Raw genomic sequence first — 21,210 nt, forward strand, 5'->3', positions numbered from 1 at the left:
CTCCCTCAGAGATGCTTTATTACATGGTCTCATCAGTCACTGGTGATGAATCCTATGCCCAAATGAGAAAAGAGAATGTCGCACTGTACGTGGCAGATGGTTCTCCTTTGAGTAATGCAGTCAGACGGGGTGGGCGATGCATGCGTGCTTGGCTTCCCTGCCTATGAGCAGGCTCTGAAATTGCATCTGATGGCAATGGAAGCCTGGTGGAGGGGACAAAGGAATGTTCAGGCATCAGTGACCTCCATGTTCTGCAGTTGGCTTTCCAGGGCAACATCTCTCGCTGCCCCTTTCTTCTTGCTGCCCTCATGCTGTTTCTTCTGCTTCTTCGAGGGCTCCTGGTCGATGGGCGCAGCCTTCACAAAGGGGATCAGTTCTTGGAGACCTGAAAGGGAAGAGTCAACCAGATAACCTGTCATTCCTCAAGGGTCAAAGCCCAGGGACCTCTGGGGAAAGTTCCACGAGACAACGGTGGGCACTGCTTTTCTTTGTTCCTTTCTTTTCACAGCCTGAATTTTAGCTGCATTTAAATAGACTAACATAACTGTACTGGCTACTTTTCAACCTTTCCCCTTGCAGTGCCCGGCACCAGAGGACAAGGCAGAGTTTTGGGGCCAGTAAATCAAGAAAACTTGGTGCAAGAGTGGGAAGATGCACAAGAGGAGGAAGGCAGGGAGCCTCACCTGGTGGCATGAATTCCTTCAATTTCTCAGGCACGAGGATGCCCTTCTCTGTCTGGTAGTTCTCCAGGATGGCACAGATGGTGCGGGTCGTGGCGCACATGGTGGCATTGAGCATGTGGACAAACTCCACCTGTGAGGAGATGGTCCCCAGATGGAGCAGTTATACTCAAGCCCTTCCTGGCCCTCTGAGGGAAGGAACAGACTACCCAATGGCCTCCTTCTTTCAACCCATTTCAAGCCCCTGACCTGGAAAAGATGATGGCCTGAAAACTGGGTTTGGAAAGATAAGCCTACAACCCAGAACTTCCTGCACGAGAAGGAAGACCTTGCCTCCACCTTGTTCTGTGTAGACAAATGGGGATAACTCTTTATCTGGAGTTACGGAGAACAAAACCAAGAGGAGAAAAAACTAGAATTATCTTGTAGAACAGAGCTAGATTCAGGTTTCCATCTAGAAGGACTCAGTCCCGATTCAGTGAAAGTCATTTTCAGATTCCCTCTTTGGCCTACAGTGAGCAGCTCAGGTTTCCCCATGACGCTGGGACATGATGTCCTCCAAGGGCCAAAATAAGGTGGCTCCACTCTGAGCTAAAAGGCCCCACCGCTTGCCTCCTCAGGGACCATCTAACCTTGTCCATCATCTTCTTGGTCTGCCCATATCGGATTCGGAGCCGGCGAGCCTGATAGTCTGTGCAGTTAGAACAGGAGACTAACTCACGGAAGGCCCCCGAGCCCGGAAACCAGGCCTCCAGGTCAAGCTTCTTACTGGCAGCGTGATTCAAAGAACCTGTAAGGAAAAACCCCTAGAATTCATGAAGGAGGGATGCTATTTCAGAAGGCTAACCTTTAGCAAGCCCGAAGAATTCTTTAATTCACATCCTATCCCCAGAAGAAAAATCATGCCCAGATATTCTTATCACCAAAAGCTCCCAAGGGAGAAGAGTGTGATATTTTAATTAACATGGGCAATTAACTGGATTGTGGGCTATTTCTTTGTGGGGCAGCCCCACTGGTCCGGGTGGTGTCTGTGGGAGGCAGGAGAGGGAAGCAGATACCTGAGACGATATTCACGATGTGGTAAGGGATCCCCAGAGACTGGTAGAACTCCTCTGCGGTGGTGATCATCTCCTCAAACATCTCCCAGGACTTGTTGTCATGTGGTGAGGAGTAGACAAACTGCTCTATCTGCAAGGACAGACCCGAGGAAGCGGGGATGACGGGGTGGGGTGAATAAACTGAACACTGAGGTGGGAGCTATGCTTGCAACAAAGACCTATTCCTACTCCACTGGGAGTCAGGTGGGGCGGGGGCCCCAGGCGAGCGATAGGGGCTGCACTGGGCTGGCTGGGACTGCAGCAAGAACGACTGCTGGTGTAGACAGCACCCCATAGATGTGCTGGGTACTGTTTTAAGTACTTTCCATGGGATAACTGGTTTCATCCTCACAGTAGCCTAATAAGGCAGGTGCTACTATTATCCTCCTTTTACAGAGGAGGATACAGCACAGAGAATTTAAGCAACTAGTTCAAGGTTACACAGCAGTAAGTGGTGGAGTGTGCCTTTGGACTCAGGCTGCCTGGTTCCTGAGTCTGTCCTCCAGCCTCTCCACTATGCGATTCTCAGCCTCTTCCCTACAAACACAGATGGGGGCAATGAGAAAAAAGACTGGAGCTGGGATGGGGCTGAACAACACGGACTTTGTTTCTCCACTAACCACCCTGGAGAGACAGACAGAAGAGTCCCATTCCTTGCCCTGACCTGTCCACTCACCTTCTCAAACTGATGGACTCTAAAGATGCCACGGGTGTCACGGCCATGGGAGCCCACCTCCTGGCGAAAGCAGGTGGACAGGCCGGCATACTTGATTGGCAAGTCCTCTGGCCGAAGCCACTCGTCCCGGTGGAGAGCAGCAATGGGTTGTTCCGAGGTAGCAATCAGATATTTCTCCTCATAGGAGTTATCATCAGACTTTTCACTGCCTTTGCCAATCACCTGTGGGAGGAGGGTAATGTTTACTAGTTAAGACTGAGGGAAGAGAACCTCAGCTCGAGCAAGAAGCCACAGAGAAGATGTGAGTGATGAGAGGATGAATTTTCTTTAATCCCTGCCCGAGAGTGAGCAGGAGATGCTAAAAAGATAAGGGAGTGAATGGGTTAGTCCAAAATGGGGTCCCTGCTCCTGCTGCTGCTAAGTCGCTTCAGTCATGTCCGACTCTGTGCGACCCCATAGACGGCAGCCCACCAGGCTCCGCCGTCCCTGAGATTCTCCAGGCAAGAACACTGGAGTGGGTTGCCATTTCCTTCTCCAATGCATGAAAGTGAAAAGTGAAAGTGAAGTCGCTCAGTCCTGTCTGACTCTTCGCGACCCCATGGACTGCAGCCCACCAGGCTCCTCTGTCCATGGGATTTTCCAGGCAAGAGTACTGGAGTGGGTTGCCATTGCCTTCTCCAGGGGTCCTTACCAGAGATCAAGTAATGCAAAAAGAACATAAAATAGTCTAATACTATGTTTTTCTCTTGGGTGCAACATGTGACATATGAAATCTCAGTTCCCCAACCAGGGATCATACCCATGCCCCCCTGCAGTGGAAGCATGGAGCCCTAATCAATGGACTACCACGGAATTCCCTGTGATACTGTTTTGACTTTACCTAATAAATGCTGCTGCTGCTGCTAAGTTGCTTCAGTCGTGTGCGACCCCATAGACGGCAGCCCTCCAGGCTCCCCCATCCCTGGGATTCTCCAGGCAAGAACACTGGAGTGGGTTGCCATTTCCTTCTCCAATGCATGAAAGTGAAACGTGAAAGCAAGGACGCTCAGTCGTGTCTGACTCTCAGCGACCCCATGGACTGCAGCCTACCAGGCTCCTCCGTCCATGGGATTTTCCAGGCAAGAGTCACGTATAAATGAGGTAAAATGGCCAAGGATGGCAGGTATGCAATAAAACCTGTGCTGGTAGCAATATGAATTAATCCACTTGACAAATGTTTGTGAAGCATTTAGTAAGAGCCAAATTCTTTTTGCCAACGCTGGGCAAAAGGAGATAGTCTCAGCTCTCTTGATACTTGTGGGTTAATCTAGGGTTAGAATCCTTGAAGAATCACTTTGGTACTTAGCTGAAGAAAGTAATGCAAAAGAAAAAAAAAGCTATACAGAACAAAGTTCACTGTAACTTACTGACAGCAAAAAAAGGAAGCCTCATAAATATGTATTTCCTACTCCAGGGGATATTTCTAATCCAAGGATTGAACCCTTGTCCCCTGTATTGGCAGGAGGGTTCTTTACCACTGAGCCACCAGGGAAGCCCCCTAAATAATCAACAGGGGAAGAGTTGGGTAGCCTATATCCATGCCATGTAATATTATGTAACCATTAAGAAGTTATGGTTATGAAGACCATGCAGTTACACTGAAAAACGCTTCTGATACAGTGTGAAATAAAAAGACAATCTATACAGTGTGATTAGAAGTATGAGAAAATAATATATGTATGAAAAAAGGCACCAAAACAGTATTAAAGATGATAACTGTATTAGGTAATGGGAAAGAAGACTTACAAATTTTGTCATGTGGTATTTGATTAAAATTTTTTTAAAAAAAGAGGAGAGCAAACTTCTTCTGGGCCAGTGTTTGGAAATCTGGGAAACTACCTTGCTAATTAACAGTGGGAACTTGGCCCCATGTGAGGCTATTCATAGACAACATAAAAACAATAGAGCTTGTGGTCTAATATGGTACAGCCAGTAGCCATATATGGCTATTAAATTAAAAATTAATTCCTGGGTTTGCATGAACCCCATTTCAAGTGTTCAAAAGCCACTTGTGGCTGGTGGCTGCCACACTGGATAGGACAGAAAAAGTGAACATTTCTACTACTACAGAGAGTCCAGTGGGACAGCACTGCTCTAGAGAATTAATAAACTGAGGTTATGAGGTAAGAAGTGCCAGCCCAAATCCCTCTATATGGAGATCTGTGATTGTCCCTGCCTATGGATCCAAGAAGCACCTGGATAAGAGACAGAGAATGCAGGGAACACAGGGAGCACCTGCTACCTAATATTTCACATAATCCTTCATATAAGCTTCTCCGTGGTGTTACCTGCAGAGCATCTGCTTCTAAATTTCTGTCAGTGATCACTCATCCAATCTTGGGGGTTGAGATGAGAGAAAAAAAAAAAAAGAGAAAAGATAAAAAGAGGTCCCATCTGATAATGCACATGTTCCTCTCATTAAAAGGAAGAGGAGGGCCCCCAGGCTGTATTAATGTTTGGAGAGAGCATTTTGTTTCCTACCGCATCTGGAAAGAAAACATGACTTTGAACTCACCAACAGGACCTAGTGGGAAGAAGGTTCTGATTAGTAAACTTATCTCTCTAAACAGATAAATCAGATGAGGCCAGGAGCAACTGTCTAACTACTTCCTACATGGATTTAAGAAGGAAATAGCCAATAGGAACACAGGCCCTCTCCCAACCCTCCAGCCCTGATAGAACGGTGTTGAAGGAGAGGGACAAGTGAGAAGTGAACTCAGGTGTGACAGGCAGCCGTTAGGAGAGACATCAGAAATTCTGAGTGTTGGGCAGAGAGAGGGGAGCGATGGCGTATGTTAAAGCTGACTGATTCAGAATGACCTTCTGTACCTCAACTCAAATCCTCTGGCTCACCCTGAGATGCCTCATGGTTGAGAAACAGCCATAAACTGGAAGCTACATCCATCCAAAGGAAAGTATATCTCCCCCGCGGAAGCTTCCCGTCTGGGGTCAGGAGTGGGAAGATCAGCCACTTCAGCAATTTCCTTCTGTCCAAGCTTAATAATAATCTACGAGCTTCTTTTCTAAGCTCACAGTGCTAAAGATCAATTTCAGTGCATCACATAAACCACATAGGGAAAGAAAAAATAGGCTTTACCTCTGGACTGTCCAAATGGTAGTCACACGTGAGTATTTACATTAAGATTAAAATTTTACTTCCTCAGTTGCACTAGCCGCCAAAGTGCTCAACAGCCACTATATATAACATTTCCGTCCTCCAAGGAAGTCTTGCTGGAGAGCACTGCTGTGTCTTCGAAATTAAACTTCTTACCTTAAGGAGATTCTGCTACACTGCCACAGGCTACTCACCTTATAAAGTTCTTCATCAAACTGGCTGAGCTGCGCCACTTCCTGCATGACCTCCTTCCTCATGAAGAAGGGGGTATAAATGGGAGTGTAGCCCCGACTTCCCAAGGTCCGAAGGGCAAGCTGGATGAGTGCTTGTTCCAGGAATACCAGGACCCCCTAAGGGAGCAGAGACACAGCACTGTGTGACTGGGTTCTGCCACCATCATGTTCAACTGCTAGTGTTTACACCCAGAGGCAACGGCGGGCACGGGAGGCTACAAAGACTGCAGATCCAACAACTGACTCAAGAGACTCTTTCTTAACACCAGAGCTCAGCATATCATCTGAAGAGCATTCCCTCTAAGATACAAATCAAAGGGAAAGGATTATGCACCCAAGGTACATGGGAGAGTTTCCTTGTGTGGAGTCTTAAAACACTGGACTTATTTGTAAATGCAAAACAAACCTATATGGACAGTATTTTCGAAATGACTTTACCATGTCCTTTTTGGAAGGCTTTCCTGAAGGCATCTTCCCTCTGTCTCAGCTGATCTGGGTTTGCTGCCTCTGCCCATCCATTCCCACAGCACTTATCAGAGAGGGTATTTGACTCTGCTACTTGTCTGACTGTCCAATTACACCGAGCTCCTTAAAGGCAGACACTGTTCTAATGCAGTCAACAAAACATATATTCATTATGGAGGATCACTTAGTGGCTTTTGTTCCAGGGAATCCTGATAAGCACTCTACTGCTTTAGAAAGAGAATTGCATCTAATTGCCAGTAAGTTTGTGATAGAAAGGCAGATGTGTGGGCCTTTTTAAGTGGGTTATGTTTTCTGCACTTCTTTTTTGCAGTTCTTTCTTTATAACTGACCTCACTGGTTATAACCAACCTTTATAACCAACCTCACTCTTACCTTCAGGAAGTACCCTCGACTCCCAGCCACCACGGCCCCCTTTTCGCCTTCAAAGCCATCTACCATCACCACCAGGTCCACGTGAGAGTACTTCTTCCTGACCGTACAATCACCCCAAATCCTCTCTACTTTGTTGTCAGCATCCTAAGGAAACAAGACCAGGAGAGAGAGATGCATGAGCTCTTAAGTCTACAGCCTCCATTTTCCAAACCCTAATCTCCAAGATCAACCCAGGGCTCTGTGATGTCTCCGCTTAACTCAAACACTAGGTTTTGGCCCTTGTGTACAGGGACTAGAGAAGGGAATTTGCTACAGAATTTGCCTTCAACAGAAAAATAGTAATTTATAAATTCCTAGAAGCAATTCCAGCCATGGAACTGAAATCATGATTTTCCAAAAGATCTGTAGTATTCTCTCTCTCTATTTTTTAACCCTTTCAAATGACTCCTGGAAAATCCTATACAGGGAAAACCCTCTCCTGGACAATCCTCATTGCCTGGGGTACAGAGGAGAATGTAGAGCTCTTTTTTTCCAGGCTCTCCTTGGTCCTGGGGCCACATGAGGGTGGGCTCAGGGCTCTGACCTCCTGAGTCTGCCACCCCAGCCCTCAGTGAGTTTAATGTTCAGTTCTCCAGGGAATGAATGAAAGAGGCACAGATGGGCCCTGCCACGGCTGGGGTGTCAGGGAACAAAGGCTGGGCTCTGAGCCGCTTTGTGCTGGGGAAGCTCCCACTCAGCAGGAAACTTTTATCATGCAGATTTCCCTTCAACCTGCGGCTTCCCAGTAGGGTATGGGTGAGGGGTGAGGTTGATTCTGCAGATCCCTCCCACAAGGCGAGCTGCTACCAGGGGCAACACACAGTGGATGGGGCAGCAGCCCAATTTCGGAGAGGTTTCCGTGCCAGGAGTCTCCACCTACCTGCTGTCTCTGCTATTTCCCAATCAGGCGGGGATCTGACTCTTTCACAGTTCTCAATTGGTGGGCAGGGCAAACACACAAAGAGCCTGCTTTTCTTAGACCGAGAGTGCCAGCTTTCACTGTCCCCCTCCCACCCCGCCCCCTTTCCCAGTGGAGAGGGGCGACACAAGGCAGCCGCTAGCGGTGGTGCTGACACCTACCTCGTCATTGCTGATGGGCACCGACGGGTGCAGGAGGTTCCCGATCTCGCGAAGGTTCTCAAACCGCTCAGCTTCCAGCTTTATCCGCTCGGCGTCACACTTCAGGATGGCTTCGTCGATGAGGAGGCGGACTTTTTTGATCTGTGAGACTTTCAGGTTCTGTAGGTGAACAAGGCCAAGCCCGCCCCAGGACACAGTAAGTCAAGGACCGGGTAGGGAACAAATTCTGTTGCCTCAACCCTGTTGCGCTCTAGTGACAACTCTTGTGATAGCATTTTCAAAATTGACACTGGAGGCTTTCAAAGAACTGAGAGTCATTTCACACAGGGATATATATAGTCTTGCCTGACAAATCCACTGGCATTTTCTTTCAGGATGCCTAAGGCAGAGATGGATAAATTCCAGCCACTCTTCTTATTCCCATGTATCTCAGGAGTGTTAATACCATAACTCTTTAAGAGCTCTTTCCCTTAACTTGTACTTTCCTTTTTCTTTAAATTTTATTATTTTTAATTGGAGGATAACTACTTTACATTGTTGTGTTAGTTTCTGCCACACAACAAGAAGCAGCCAGGGATTTTCTGAGGGCACCTCTCAGTGTTCTGATTAAACCAACATACTAAACTTTTCACTGCTCCCTAGAAAAAGCGCAAACTTATTAGGAGCAAGAGAACTTGTCTTAAACTTATTTTGTATTCCTTATTGCAGGGGTTTCAAAGTGTACTCTGATTTCTTGGGGAGACCCTTAGCAGGTAGGGCAGGTCAGGAATAGCACCCCCAAGTGAGCCCTTTAAGCACAGCAACTTTGCTTTTTTTGTGTTTATGCTCTTGTCACGCTTCTGTGTTGCAGGTTTTGTGTTCAGTGACTAAAAACCTTGAAAATTACTGCTTTACTGAATTACAAGACTCTGTGGAAATGGAGTTATATAAACCAAACATAATTCAGCTCCTGTTTTCTTCTCTTTCTACTCTTTTTTTTTGTCTTCCTAATCTTGACTTTTCCACTCCACCTGTCTCATCTCTAATACTCAAGTATCAAGATTAACAAGGTAGATGAGGCTACATCCCAGCTGCAGAAATTCAAGAATGCAACAATGCTGGATGAAGCATAGTGTTAGGACTTGCTTGTCCAGGAACAAAGTTAAGATAAAAGAACACAATCCCAGTCCAGAAAAGGACAATAACTTACAGTTAAAGTGTCTGCAGTGAGGTCATCGAGATTTAATACATCTTCTGGAATGGACTCATCATTTCCCACTGGCTCTTTTTTCTATGGGAAAGGAAAAAAATTAATTATAAAAGAACATTTCTGACGTAGTTTTATAAGTGCACACCAAGTGCACTAATCACAGAATTCTACATAACCTAGAGTCTCTAAAAGAGGCAACAGATGCGAGAAACATCAGTAAATTAGAAGTAAGAAGTCAAGATTTCAAGTCCTCATCCCGCCACTTCCTAGCTTTCTGATCCTGGACAGATTAACCCATCAGCGTCAGAGTGTTGACAGTATCAGGAACTCAAGAAGAAAAATGTCTGACATGGACACAGAGTGTTATGGTCCCAAGGTCATGTGAAAATGCTCAGTGCTGGTCAGGAGCCAGCGGTGGGCAGATGCCTGTGTATCAATTTGTGAATCCCTGTCTTCCTGTTAAGAACAAACCCAGCCCTTAGACCTGAGGCTCAGGATAAAAATGGATGGGATGATAAAGTATCAGGAAGCCAAAGAAACACAATTTTTGAGGAAAAAAGCCACAGAATTCAAAACTAAGTTTAGAGCAATCAATGTGCCTTAGCAAAATGGCAAGGGTGTACCCATGACTAGATTTTTTTCCTTTCTGATTTCTCTCCTCACCCTTCTTACAATATTCTATCAAATCATCATTTCTGAACTTTGCCCAGAGCTAAGGAGAAGATAATTTGAAGAGTCAAATTCTTCCTAAATTAAATGGAGATAAAGAATATTATCAATGCCCATTATAACAAGACCTGTAAGACCTCAGGAAAACACATGTAAAAATAAGTTGAGAAGAATTAGGGTCTGCTTTGTAAGTATAAATAAAATAATATATAGAAATCATGTTTTTCTAAAGATTTACGCTTCCGTGGTGGCTCAGACAGTAAAGAATACAAGAGACCCAGGTTTGATTCCTGGGTCAGAAATATCCCCTGGAGAAGGGAATGGCAACCCACTCTAGTATTCTTGCCTGGAGAATTACAAGGACAGAGGAGCCTGATGGTTTGAGCCTACAGCTTGAGTAGGCTCCGGGAGTTGGTGATGGACAGGAAAGCATGGTGTGCTGCAGGCCATGGGGTCGCAGAGTCAGACACGACTGAGCGACTGAACTGAACTGAGCTGAGCAATTTTCACTTTTCACTTTCATTAGACATTCCATACACCAAAGTGAGAAGTCAGGATTCAATCAAAACCCAACTCACACCCTTCAGCGACTCAAGAAAAATCATCTTTAAATTTGGAAAAGTCTGACAGTATCAGAATGAGTCTTGATAAGAACAAGCATAGACTACCAAGGTAGAAAAAAAATGGCCTAAACCTCAAGATGTTCAAGATGTTCCATTTGGTAGCTAAGATAGCTGAGGCCCTCTTGCTCTCTGATAATCCCTCAGGGTAGCAAATTGAAGTTCTGAGTTCAAGTCCTGGCTCTGCAACTAACTTATGGCATGATTTTAGGCAAGCTCCTTAATTTCCTAAGCCTATTTAGGAAGGGTATTTCCCTTTCAATAGGGCTAACAAATGTACTACCTATACTCCAGGTTTACAGCAAAGATCGAAACCAAAATGAGATGTATGTGAAAGGATTCTGACTGCTTTCAGGTGCTATACAAATTAAAGCACCGCTAGTACTGTTTCAATGGACAGCGAGAGAGAACACTCGTAGGATGAGCAGCTAGGGATCCAAGAATGTTAATGCAAATGAAAATACTCCCATCTTCTGGCTAAGAAAAATACTTGGTTGGCACTATCTGTATATATGCCCCCAAAAACATTCAGGCAGAAGTATATATGAAAATTAACATTATTATGGTGTCCCTGACATGCAACTGATTTAGTGTCAAGGGTTTCGCCACAGAAGAAAACTGTACCATTATCATCCATGTCAATTTCTATAGCCTGTCACATGCTGAAAGTGTAACAAAACAGTGTTAAAGAGAAGGATGCAGAATATCATGAAGGATAAGGTGTCAGAATCCAAGGGAATCTTTTTGTTATGATCTTTCCTGGTTCAGGTTCCCAAATTTCATAATTTTTTGGTTTATTTTAGAGGTTTACAACTTAAAAACAATACAGATTGTGGCTTACATTTAACATGTTTTTTGAAAAATGATTAAAGAGCTGTTAAGTCACTTCAGTCGTGTCCGACTCTGTGCGACCCCATAGACGGCAGCCCACCAGGCTCCGCCGTCCCTGGGATTCTCCAGGCAAGAATACTGGAGTGGGTTGCCATTTCCTTCTCCAGTGCATGAAAGGGAAAAATGAAAGTGAAGTCGCTCAGTCGTGTCCGACTCTTAGCGACCACATGGACTGTAGCCTACCAGGCTCCTCCATCCATGGGATTTTCCAGGCAAGAGTACTGGAGTGGGGTGCCATTGCCTTCTCCGATTAAAGAGCTAACAGGGTATTTTTGAAGAAAGATTAAAAACATACACTGATCTGGTTGCCAAAACAAAGTTGAGCTGAAATTTAACATTCTTCAGGACAGGAAGAATTTTTTCTTGGATGAAGGCCAGTAACTACTTGCCAACCACTGCTACTCTCAATTGCTAAATAACTACCACAGTCTAGGCATTGTGCCAGGTTTTCTGTATCAAAAAGTTTTAGTTCTCACAATTGTATTCTAAAGGTTAGTGTTAGAATTGCCATTTCACAGATAAGAACACTGAGGCTCAGAAGTTAACCTGCCTGAAGTCACATAAATCAAAGTCTAGGATTTGGACTCAATATCAATGTGTTCTTTTAATTAAAAAGTATGATGACACTGGGATAAAGAATCTGAAATCTACCACAGGAAAACCTTTCTGACCCTGTAGGTTGAGCTCAAGAAATAACTGGAAGGGATTACTGGTGGAATTCTCATTATTAAGAACAGAACAGACAATGAATGACTTGTGTGGCAAGAATCTTGTTTTACAGCAGACTGAATATCTGTGTCCTCCAAAATTCACATGTTGAAACCCAATCCCTAATGTGACGGTAATTGGAAGTGGGGTCCTTCAGCGGTGATTAGGTCATGGGATCAGTGCCTTTATGAAAGAGACTCCAGAGAGCTCCATTGCTCCTTCTGCCATGAGGACACAGCAAGAAGACTGTCAATGAACCCGGAAGTGAGCCCTAGCCAATCTGCTGGTGCCTTGATCTTGGATTTCCAGCCCCCAGAACTGTAAGAAATAAATTTCTGTTGTTTGTAAGCCATCCAATCTGTGGAACACTGTTACAGCAGCCAGAACGGACTAAAACATACTTGCAGACAAAAGATAGTCACTAATTCTGAAAACGCCTCTTAGTTCCCTTCCTGCCTTCCTCCCTTTCTTTTTAAAATAACTTTCCCTCTTTGGTAAGAAATCCAGTAGCACACAGAATTAAACACTAAGCTAGAAATTATGTATTAACTAAGAATAAGATTAAATACCTCTGCTCAAGCTCTCCAGTCCCTTACTGAGTTCTCTTACCTTCATTTTCTCTCCAATCGTCTTGCTGCATAGGTTCTTCAGCTTGTTCAAGTTGTCTGCCCGAAATCTGCCTGAAGAATAAAGAACCCAAGAATGTACCAAAGACAGGCACATAATTAAGATACCTCATTCCTAATCATGGTTCCTTGGGACTGATCTCAGCCCAAGGCCAAACTGCAGGCAGAACTAAATGATGTGCCTCATGAAGTTGTGAAATCTTAGCGCTTTAGAGCCCCAAATATAGACAGCTTATATTGGTGATTACAATAGGATTCCCCAGCATTTGGTGACAATGAAAAGGCCATTCTGGGACTAAAATTAAAAAGTATCATAACTTGGATGATATCACTGTAAATAAAGTAACAAATCTGAGAAACCTGGAAATTACTTATGTAACTATAACCTGTTCAATTATCTTAAATTCATTTAAGGAAAACTATGTGGTATGCACCAGGATCTAGAAAAAAGGCAGTCAAGTTTCTATTCCCAAGAACTTGGATGCTACATCTCTATGCCAGAAATGGTTAACTTCCTTTGCTTTGATGCAATGCTCATCTGTCAGCCTTGAGAAGAATTCAATTTCTTACACTTTGTTTTCTTTTGTGCATTAATCAGCCTGCATAGGTACTCTGGCCCAAATTAACATCATGGTATTGCAATACATCAGTCTAACTCTGATTAGCAACAGTTGGACCTCTTGAATCTAAGCTTTAGCAACAATATGTCCTTTAGCTTTGGACAGGTAAAATGATGACCAGAGATGAGATCATGAACTCCTTATTGCCAAATTCAGACTTAAGTTGAAGACAGTAGGGAAAACCACTAGACCATGCAGGTATGACCTAAATCAAACCCCTTGTGATTATACAGTGAAAGTGACAAATAGATTCAAAGGATTAGATCTGACAGACAGAGTGCCTGAAGAACTATAGACGGAGGTTTGTGACATTGTACAGGAGGCAGTGATCAAGATCATCCCCAAGAAAAAGAAATGCAAAAAGGCAAAATGGCTGGTTGAAGAGGCCTTACAAATAGCCGAGACAAGAAGAGAAGTGAAAGGGAAAGGAGAAAAGGAAAGATATATCCGTCTGAATGCAGAGTTCCAAACAATAGCAAGGAAGAGATAAGAAAGCCTTCCTAAGTGAACAGTGCAAAGAAACAGAGGAAAACAACAGAATGGGAAAGACTGGAGATCTCTTCAAGAAAATTAGAGATATCAAGGGAACATTTCTTGCAAAGATGGGCACAATAAAGGACAAAAATGGTATGGACCTAACAGAAGCAGAAGGTATCAAGAAGAGGTGGCAAGAATACACAGAAGAACTATACAAAAAAGATCTTCATGACCCAGATAACCACAATGGTGTGATCACTCACCAAGAGCCAGACATGTTGGAGTGCAAAGTCAAGTGGGCCTTAGTAGTATACATCACTATGTAGTATAACATAGTATATATCACTATGAACAAAGTGATGGTGATGGAATTCCAGCTGAGCTATTTCAAATCCTAAAAGATGCTGCTGCTAAAGTGCTGCAATCAATATGCCAGCAAATATGGAAAACTTAGCAGTGGCCACAGGACTGGAAAAGATCAGTTTTCAATCCAATCCCAAAGAAGGGCAATGCCAAAGAACATTCAAACTACTGCACAATTGCACTCATCTCACATGCTAACAAAGTAATGCTCAAAATTCTCCAAGCCAGGCTGCAATAGTATGTGAACCGAGAGCTCCCAGATGGTCAAGCTGGATTTAGAAAAGGCCGAGGAACCAGAGATCAAATTGCCAACATCAGCTGGATCATAGAAAAAGCAAGAGAATTCCAGAAAAACATCTACTTCTGCTTCATTGACTATGCCAAAGCCTTTGACTCTGTGGATCACAACAAATTGTGGAAAATTCCTAAAGAGATGGGAATACCAGACCACCTTACCTGTCTCCTGAGAGACCTGTATTCAGGTCAAGAAGCAACAGTAAGAACCGGACATGGAACAACGGACTGGTTCAAAATTGGGAAAGGAGTATGTCAAGGCTGTATATTGTCACCCTGCTTATTTAACTTACATGCAGAGTACATCATGCGAAATGCCGGGCTGGATAAAGCACAAGCTGGAATCACGACTGCCAGGAGAAATATCAATAACCTCAGATAGGCAGATGACACCGCCCTTATGGCAGAAAGTAAAGAGGAACTAAAGAGCCTCTTGATGAAAGTGAAAGAGGAGAATGAAAAAGCTGGCTTAAAACTCAGCATTCAAAAAACGAAGATCATGGCATCTTGTCCCACCACTTCATGGCAAATAGATGGGGAAAAAATGGAAACAGTGACAGACTATTTTCTTGGGCTTCAAAATCACCTCAGATGGTGACCGCAGCCACGAAGTTAAAAGACGCTTGCCCCTTGGAAGAAAAGCTATGACAAACCTAGACAGTATATTAAAAAGCAGGGACATGACTTTGCTGACAAAGGTCCATATAGTCAAAGCTATGGTTTTTCCAGTAGTCATGTATGGATGTGAAAGTTGGACCATGAGCAAGGCTGAACGCTGAAGAATTGATGCTTTTGAACTGTGTTGGAGAAGACTCTTTAGAGTCCCTTGGACTACAAGAAAATCAAACCAGTCAATCCTAAAGGAAATCAATTCTGAATATTCATTAGAAGGACTGATGCTGAAACTGAAGCTCCAATACTTTGGCCACCCGATGCGAAGAGCCAACTCATTGGAAAAGACCTTGATGATGGGAAAGACCGAAGGCAGGAGGAGAAGGGGATGACAGAGGATACAATGGTTGAATGGCATCTCTGATTCAATGGACATGAATTTGAGCTCCAGGAGATGGTGAAGGACAGGGAAGCCTGGTGTGCTGCAGTCCATGGGGTCGCAAAGAGTCGGACATGTCTGAGTGACTGAACAACAAAGAGATGAGACAGCACCTAGATATGGCTATTCTTTTAAAGTTGTGACAAACTTTACCTAAACTAAATTTAAACTTAACTTCAGTAAAAACTATATAACTATTTTCTCATCCACTTATTCACACTGATTACAGAGATGGAGAACAGATTAGGGGTTGTCAGGGGTTAGACAGGGCAGGGGAAGGGAATGGAATACAGAGGGATGCTAGCAAAAGGGATCTCTGTGATGATGGAACAGTTGTGTACCTTGAGTGTGTCAGTGGTTATACAGATATACACATACAATAAATTCACACAGAACTACAGGCACACACAAACAAGTACATGTAAAACTGGTGAAATCTGAATAAGGTCTATGGGTGGTAGCAATGTCAAGTTCTTGGTTTTGATATTGTATCAGTTACATTAGATGTTAACAATGGGGCAAACGGTGAAGGATTTCTTACACTATTTTTGTAACTGTCTGTAAATCTATATCTACTTATAATTTTTTTTTTTTATGATTTAATCCCATCTATTGGCAAGGCCCTGTGCTAAGTGTTGGGAATATAAAAGAAAACACTGTACCAGATGCTGGGAAATAAACATATGACAATTAAAAAATAATAATGCAGAATGTTTCAATCAATGAATATAGCATGTTCCTTCATTATCTTTAATCTCTCCTAGAAATGTTCTGTAGTTTTCAGTGTAGGGATCTTGAACGTCATTTATTAAATATACTTGTAGGTATCAGATGCTTTTTAATTGTTACTTGTATATATAAACAGCATTATTCATTCTATATATTGTATGCAGTGATCTTGTTAAATTTATTTAATATTAGTTCAAATTTTGCATATACAAACAAGTCATCTGCAAATAATGACAGATGGCAGTTTTACTTCTGTTCCAATCTTTTTTTTTCTTGCCTTATTTCATACTGTTCAGAACCTCTAATATGATGTTGATGAAAACAGACATCCTTGTCTTGTTCCCAACCTCAGGAGTAACGTATTCAATACTTCATCATTAAGAATAATGTTAGTTATGGATTTTTGATAAATACCTACTATCAGATTAAGGAAGTGTCCTTCTTTTCGTACCTGGCTGCATTTTATCACGAGCAATTAGATTTCCACATAAAAAAATGAGCTTTGACCCCTATCTCACATTATATACCAAAACCAATGAGATAAATCTACCGAAATGTGAAATGTAAAGTGATAAAACTTCTAGGAAAAAAAAGGAAAATCTTTTTAGTACTTTGGGATATGAAAAGATTTCCTAAACAGAACACAAGCAGCACAAATTATGAAAGAAAAAAATCAATAAATTAGACATTATTAAAATCGAGAATTTCTATTCATTAAAAGAAAGTGAAAAGACAAATCATAGATTGGGAGACAATATCTGCATTGTATGTAATCTACAAGATCTTGTATACAGAATAAAGAATTCCTGCACGATAAAGACACTCAAATAAAAACTAGTCAACAGGCTTGAACAGATGCCTCCCAAAACAGGCTGTCCAAATGCTAACACGTACTATATGAAAAGGTGCTCAATATTTTTAGTTATCAAGAAAATGTACATTAAAACCATGAGATACCATTATATATCCATCAGAATGGCCAAAATTAAAAGGACTGCCAATATCAAGGGCAAGATTGTAAAGCAAATAGAGCTCTTATATGGTGCTTATGGGAGGATCAACTAACTATTCTGGAAAACCATTAGGTTTATCTAATAAATCTGATCATACGCCTACCCTATGACGTAGCAATTCCATTCCTAGTTTTAAAAGGCTGTATATAAAAAATAACATAAATGCCACAACAGAAATATTGTATATGGATCACATGTCCCAGGTGTGGGCCTGAACAAGTGAGACTGGGGTGAAAGGGAAACAGAAAGTTACTCCAGTGGTAAGGGCCTGGTTTAAGGCAGTGCAATAGGGTTGAGAAGAAATAACAACTTCAACTGATAATTCCTGCAGTTAGTGGCAGATGATTTCAAGATACATGGAAATTTAGTGACTTTGGAAGTAGTCGAGACAAATGCCTATTATATGCCCAAATGTGTCCTCATTATATTACTCCGAAATAAAAGCAGAAATCACAGTTCAAATCCTTGAAGTTAGAAGAGATGTAGTAAACTCCAATATGGTGCTCTGACTCCAAGTCACACCAGCTTTATGTTCTACACAGAGCCCTCGACCTTGGAGGTCTACAGGCAGACATATAGGTATAGTCATAATGGAGGGCCTTATGAAGCTTGCTGTGTCCTCAGTCAGGGAACATGATCTGAGTTCTTAACGTGGCTCTGGGTTGCAACTCCTTGTTGCAGTTAATGATAGAAGAACCCTAACTTCTGAGCAGAGGTTCAGATGTAAAAGAATCTTGAAACAAGATCTCTCAATGTCCACCTGGAGCAGCCAGAAATGGGAAAAATCATTAACTCCCCTTAGCTATAGAGACTATTGGTTAGGGATGTCAAATAGAAAAGAATCAAATCAATAGATTTGTAGAAAATAAACTATGTGAACTACTTTTCATATGGGTAAGTGCCCTGAACACAGACTTCAACAAACCTTTGTCAAGTCCTTACTAAGGACCAGGTGCAGTGAGGGATACTGGGATTATATGTACACATGTGTATATGTATATCTTGTATGTATATGCAGGGGCTTACCAGGTGGTACTAGTGGTAAACAACCTGCCCGCTAATGCGGGAGACACAAGAGACCCCAGTTGGATCCCTGGGTCAGGAAGATCCTCTGGAGAATGGCATGGCAACTCACTCCAGTATTCTTGCCTGGAGAATCTCATGGACAGAGGAGCCTGGTGGGCTTCACGGGGTTCCAAAGGGTCGGACACAACAGAAGCGACTTAGCACGCATGTATGTCTACGTATATCCTGGGTACTGACACACAGATGATCAAAACACAACCTTGTCCCTGAAGAATCCATCCCCTCACCACATACCCACTCCTCAGGTACAAGACAGAACTTCCCACAGACCTGTACATTATACCCAAGAGATTAGGTAACACATTTGAAGTCATTCAGCAACTGGACAATGGCTAGCAGTAGTGTTAGTCGCTCAGTCATATCCAACTCTTTGCGACCCTATGGACTGTAGCCTGCCAGGGTTCTCTGTCCATGGGATTCTCCAGGCAAGAATACTGGAGTGGGTTGCCATTCCCTTCTCCAGAGGATCTTCTGACCCAGGGATCCAACTTGGGTCTCCTGCATTACAGGCAGATTCTTTATGGTCTGAGCTACAGACAATGGCTAGACTGATATAAAAATCTGATACTTCTGACATCTGACTCAGTAAACAGTGTCCAAACTAGTTTTTCCCCCTCCCATTTAATTCAATTGCAACTCAAAACTTCACATATGCATTCAGGTGGTGGGATTTCACAGTCAAACCAACCACCAGAATCAGCAGACAACCTGAGCTAAACAAATATTCGCCTGGTACCCAATATCCTGATATCACCAACTCTTCCTTCAACTCCTTCCCTACACGGGTGACACTAAAATGTAGGAAAATCAACTTTCCTAACAGAAATCCACCTTATTTTTGGACAGCGACTGCCTATGCAGTACGCTCTCATAAACCTGGCTCTCTAGCTGGTTGCAGACCTATTGCATCAGACAGAATAAATCACGTGTTTGACAGTATCCGGCCAATTAGTGACTACTCCAGCTAGCCTAGGCAGATTGATAGGCAGAGGGTTCTACGGTTTTATTTAGCATCATGAAGGATGCCCGGTCCAGTTCCAGGTTCTAGCCCAACTCTGCCAATGTCTTTCCCGGAAAATTTCCACAAATCACAATTAAACAGCCTCAATAAGCACAAGCGTTTCCTTGCTTCACCACACCCCTAGGCCCATGTCTGATCTACCAAGGAAGATTATTCTCGGTTCTTAAAGGTTTGCCCACAGTTCAGGGGGAGCCCTTCCCCAAGGCTCCAGGATCACTGTTTTTAGCCAGGAGCGGCCTCCTCAGTCCCAAAATGCTTCCAATATGGACGGAGTGAACCTATTGCGCTGTAGATGTGACTCAGGTTGAAACCTTTGATTATATCAAGAGAGAAGGAGATCACTATGACCTCGCTGAAGATGAGAAAAAGACAGAAGGCGACCAAAGACAAGTGTTCGGAAAGGCAAACTCTCCAAACCTCCCGCCCAGGCTTTCTTCTGGCTATCCTTGCCGCCGGAAGGCTTGACAGCTCTTGATGCGCCTGCGCCATGCTCCTTTCCCAGACTCAGAAGTAGCGATCGGCACCCGGCACGCCGGGAAGGGAGGTGGCACAGCCCCGGCAGAGGGGGAAAGTGGGATAAACCGGATCCCGGGTGCGTTTCGAGGGGGACAGAGCTTCGGAGCCATCGCAACCTGGGAGGGAGTCTTAACGAAGGGTGGAAGTTCAGGAGATCCGAGAGATGAAGTTGGGGGTAAGCTCCGGGGATACTCCGCGCGTCCCGGTACTTACATCGTCGCCACTCGCTGTCTGCCTTCACCAGCTGGTCCACCAGTCCCGGGTCCTTGAAGCGCTTCTCCTGCGACTCTCGAATGAGCGCTGGGTCCCCCCCTTTATCCACCCGAAACAAATCCAGATCCAGCACCATCGTCCCTTCTCCTGAGTCAACACTAAGTGAGGTTCTTCCCACAGCCGTCAGCCTCTGACCGACGCACTGCACCCGCGCGCTGATCCGCCCTTCCTGCGCAGGCGCGGTGGGAGCGTGGGGACGCCCTCACCTCTGGACCGGAAGCGGCTGTATCGGAAGCGGGTCCGCGGGTGGGTGGGCGTGGCCTTCCTGGGGTGTGTTCAAGTCCCGCCCACGAGCGGGTTTTAGCTGCTCCTGTGGTTTCTTTCCAGCTCTGCCTGCTTCTTTAGGGGCTCTAATTGTCCCATAGAAGAGAAATGAGTGCCTGTTTCCTCCTCGTATTAACGGGCATTTCTAAGACAAGGCCTGTCAGTATAATCACTGGCTTGGAAGCTGGGGCCCCCAGTAGATTCCAGTTTCCGCCTTACAAGCTTCTAAGACTTACAAGTCCTAAGACTGGACCCTCTCTCTGAACCTCTACTCTTTTCTCCATCTTGAGTCAAGAGAGTGGCAACATGTTTTAATCCCCAGATTACTTCAATTCAAAATTCCTCCTCTCTTGCATGAGTTAGGCTACCTTTCTTAATCTGGTTATTGAGTAAACCAAACTGTCTCTTTTGCAACCCTTCAGATCTTGGGGTTGGAGGAGTGGGATTGAAGTCTTTCAGAGAGACACTTGAAGAGACTTTTCCAAGGGGAAAATAGTTAGGAGATTTGAAGGCAGTTTAAGATATTGAAGTCATCTTAGATCTATGTGAAAATTCCTAGAACAAAGATTTCATCATATTTTAATTTTATAACATTCAAGCCTTTACAGTGAAGTATTCTGATTGCTGATTGAAGCCAAAGTTATCCAAAAATCTCCCTAATAACAAGAGTTTTATTTGAAGGATTTGGGAATGGGCATACTCTTCCCTGGGCTTGCCAGGTGGTGCTAGTGGTAAAGAACTGCCTGCCAATGCAGGAGATGTAAGAGATGCTGGTTCCATCCCTGGGTCTGGAAGATCCCCTGGAGGAGGGTATGGCAACCCACTTCAGTATTCTTGCCTGGAGAATCCCATGGGCAAAGGAGCCTTGCAGGCTACAGTCCATAGGATCGCAAAGAGTTAGACATGACTGAAGACTTAGCACGAACGCGCACATACTTTTCCACATCCTTCCCACTTTACCAAGAGTTGAGAGTCCCACCCTC

The 21,210-nt window shown here is 43.9% G+C and overlaps 1 protein-coding gene and 1 long non-coding RNA gene across 3 annotated transcripts in view; one reads left to right on the forward strand and one right to left on the reverse strand.

The window, feature by feature from the left end:
- Window positions 1-20,138, reverse strand: SARS1 (seryl-tRNA synthetase 1). Of its 2 annotated transcripts, XM_081487149.1 has the most exons (12): window positions 19,904-20,138; window positions 12,504-12,574; window positions 9,007-9,087; window positions 7,818-7,976; window positions 6,699-6,842; window positions 5,802-5,957; window positions 2,454-2,675; window positions 1,739-1,868; window positions 1,313-1,470; window positions 981-1,055; window positions 684-813; window positions 1-385 (listed from the first exon to the last, which is right to left on the reverse strand). In XM_081487149.1, exons 1-12 carry the CDS (start codon window positions 20,037-20,039, stop codon window positions 228-230), a joined length of 1,620 nt encoding a protein of 539 aa, XP_081343275.1. In that variant the 5' UTR covers window positions 20,040-20,138; the 3' UTR covers window positions 1-227. The 2 variants fall into 2 exon arrangements, with proteins under 2 accessions (XP_081343275.1, XP_081343276.1); XM_081487150.1 differs by lacking the exon at window positions 981-1,055.
- The window catches only part of LOC145505363 (uncharacterized), a 12,060-nt gene continuing 10,515 nt past the window's right edge, over window positions 19,666-21,210 (forward strand). The window contains exon 1 of the long non-coding RNA XR_014052964.1: window positions 19,666-19,865. This is a non-coding gene — a long non-coding RNA (uncharacterized LOC145505363). The remainder of the gene's footprint in view (window positions 19,866-21,210) is intronic.

This window comes from Giraffa tippelskirchi, chromosome 5 (genome assembly GCF_054371585.1).
Source record: "Giraffa tippelskirchi isolate mGirTip1 chromosome 5, T2T-mGirTip1v1.2.pri, whole genome shotgun sequence".
NCBI lineage: Eukaryota > Metazoa > Chordata > Mammalia > Artiodactyla > Giraffidae > Giraffa > Giraffa tippelskirchi.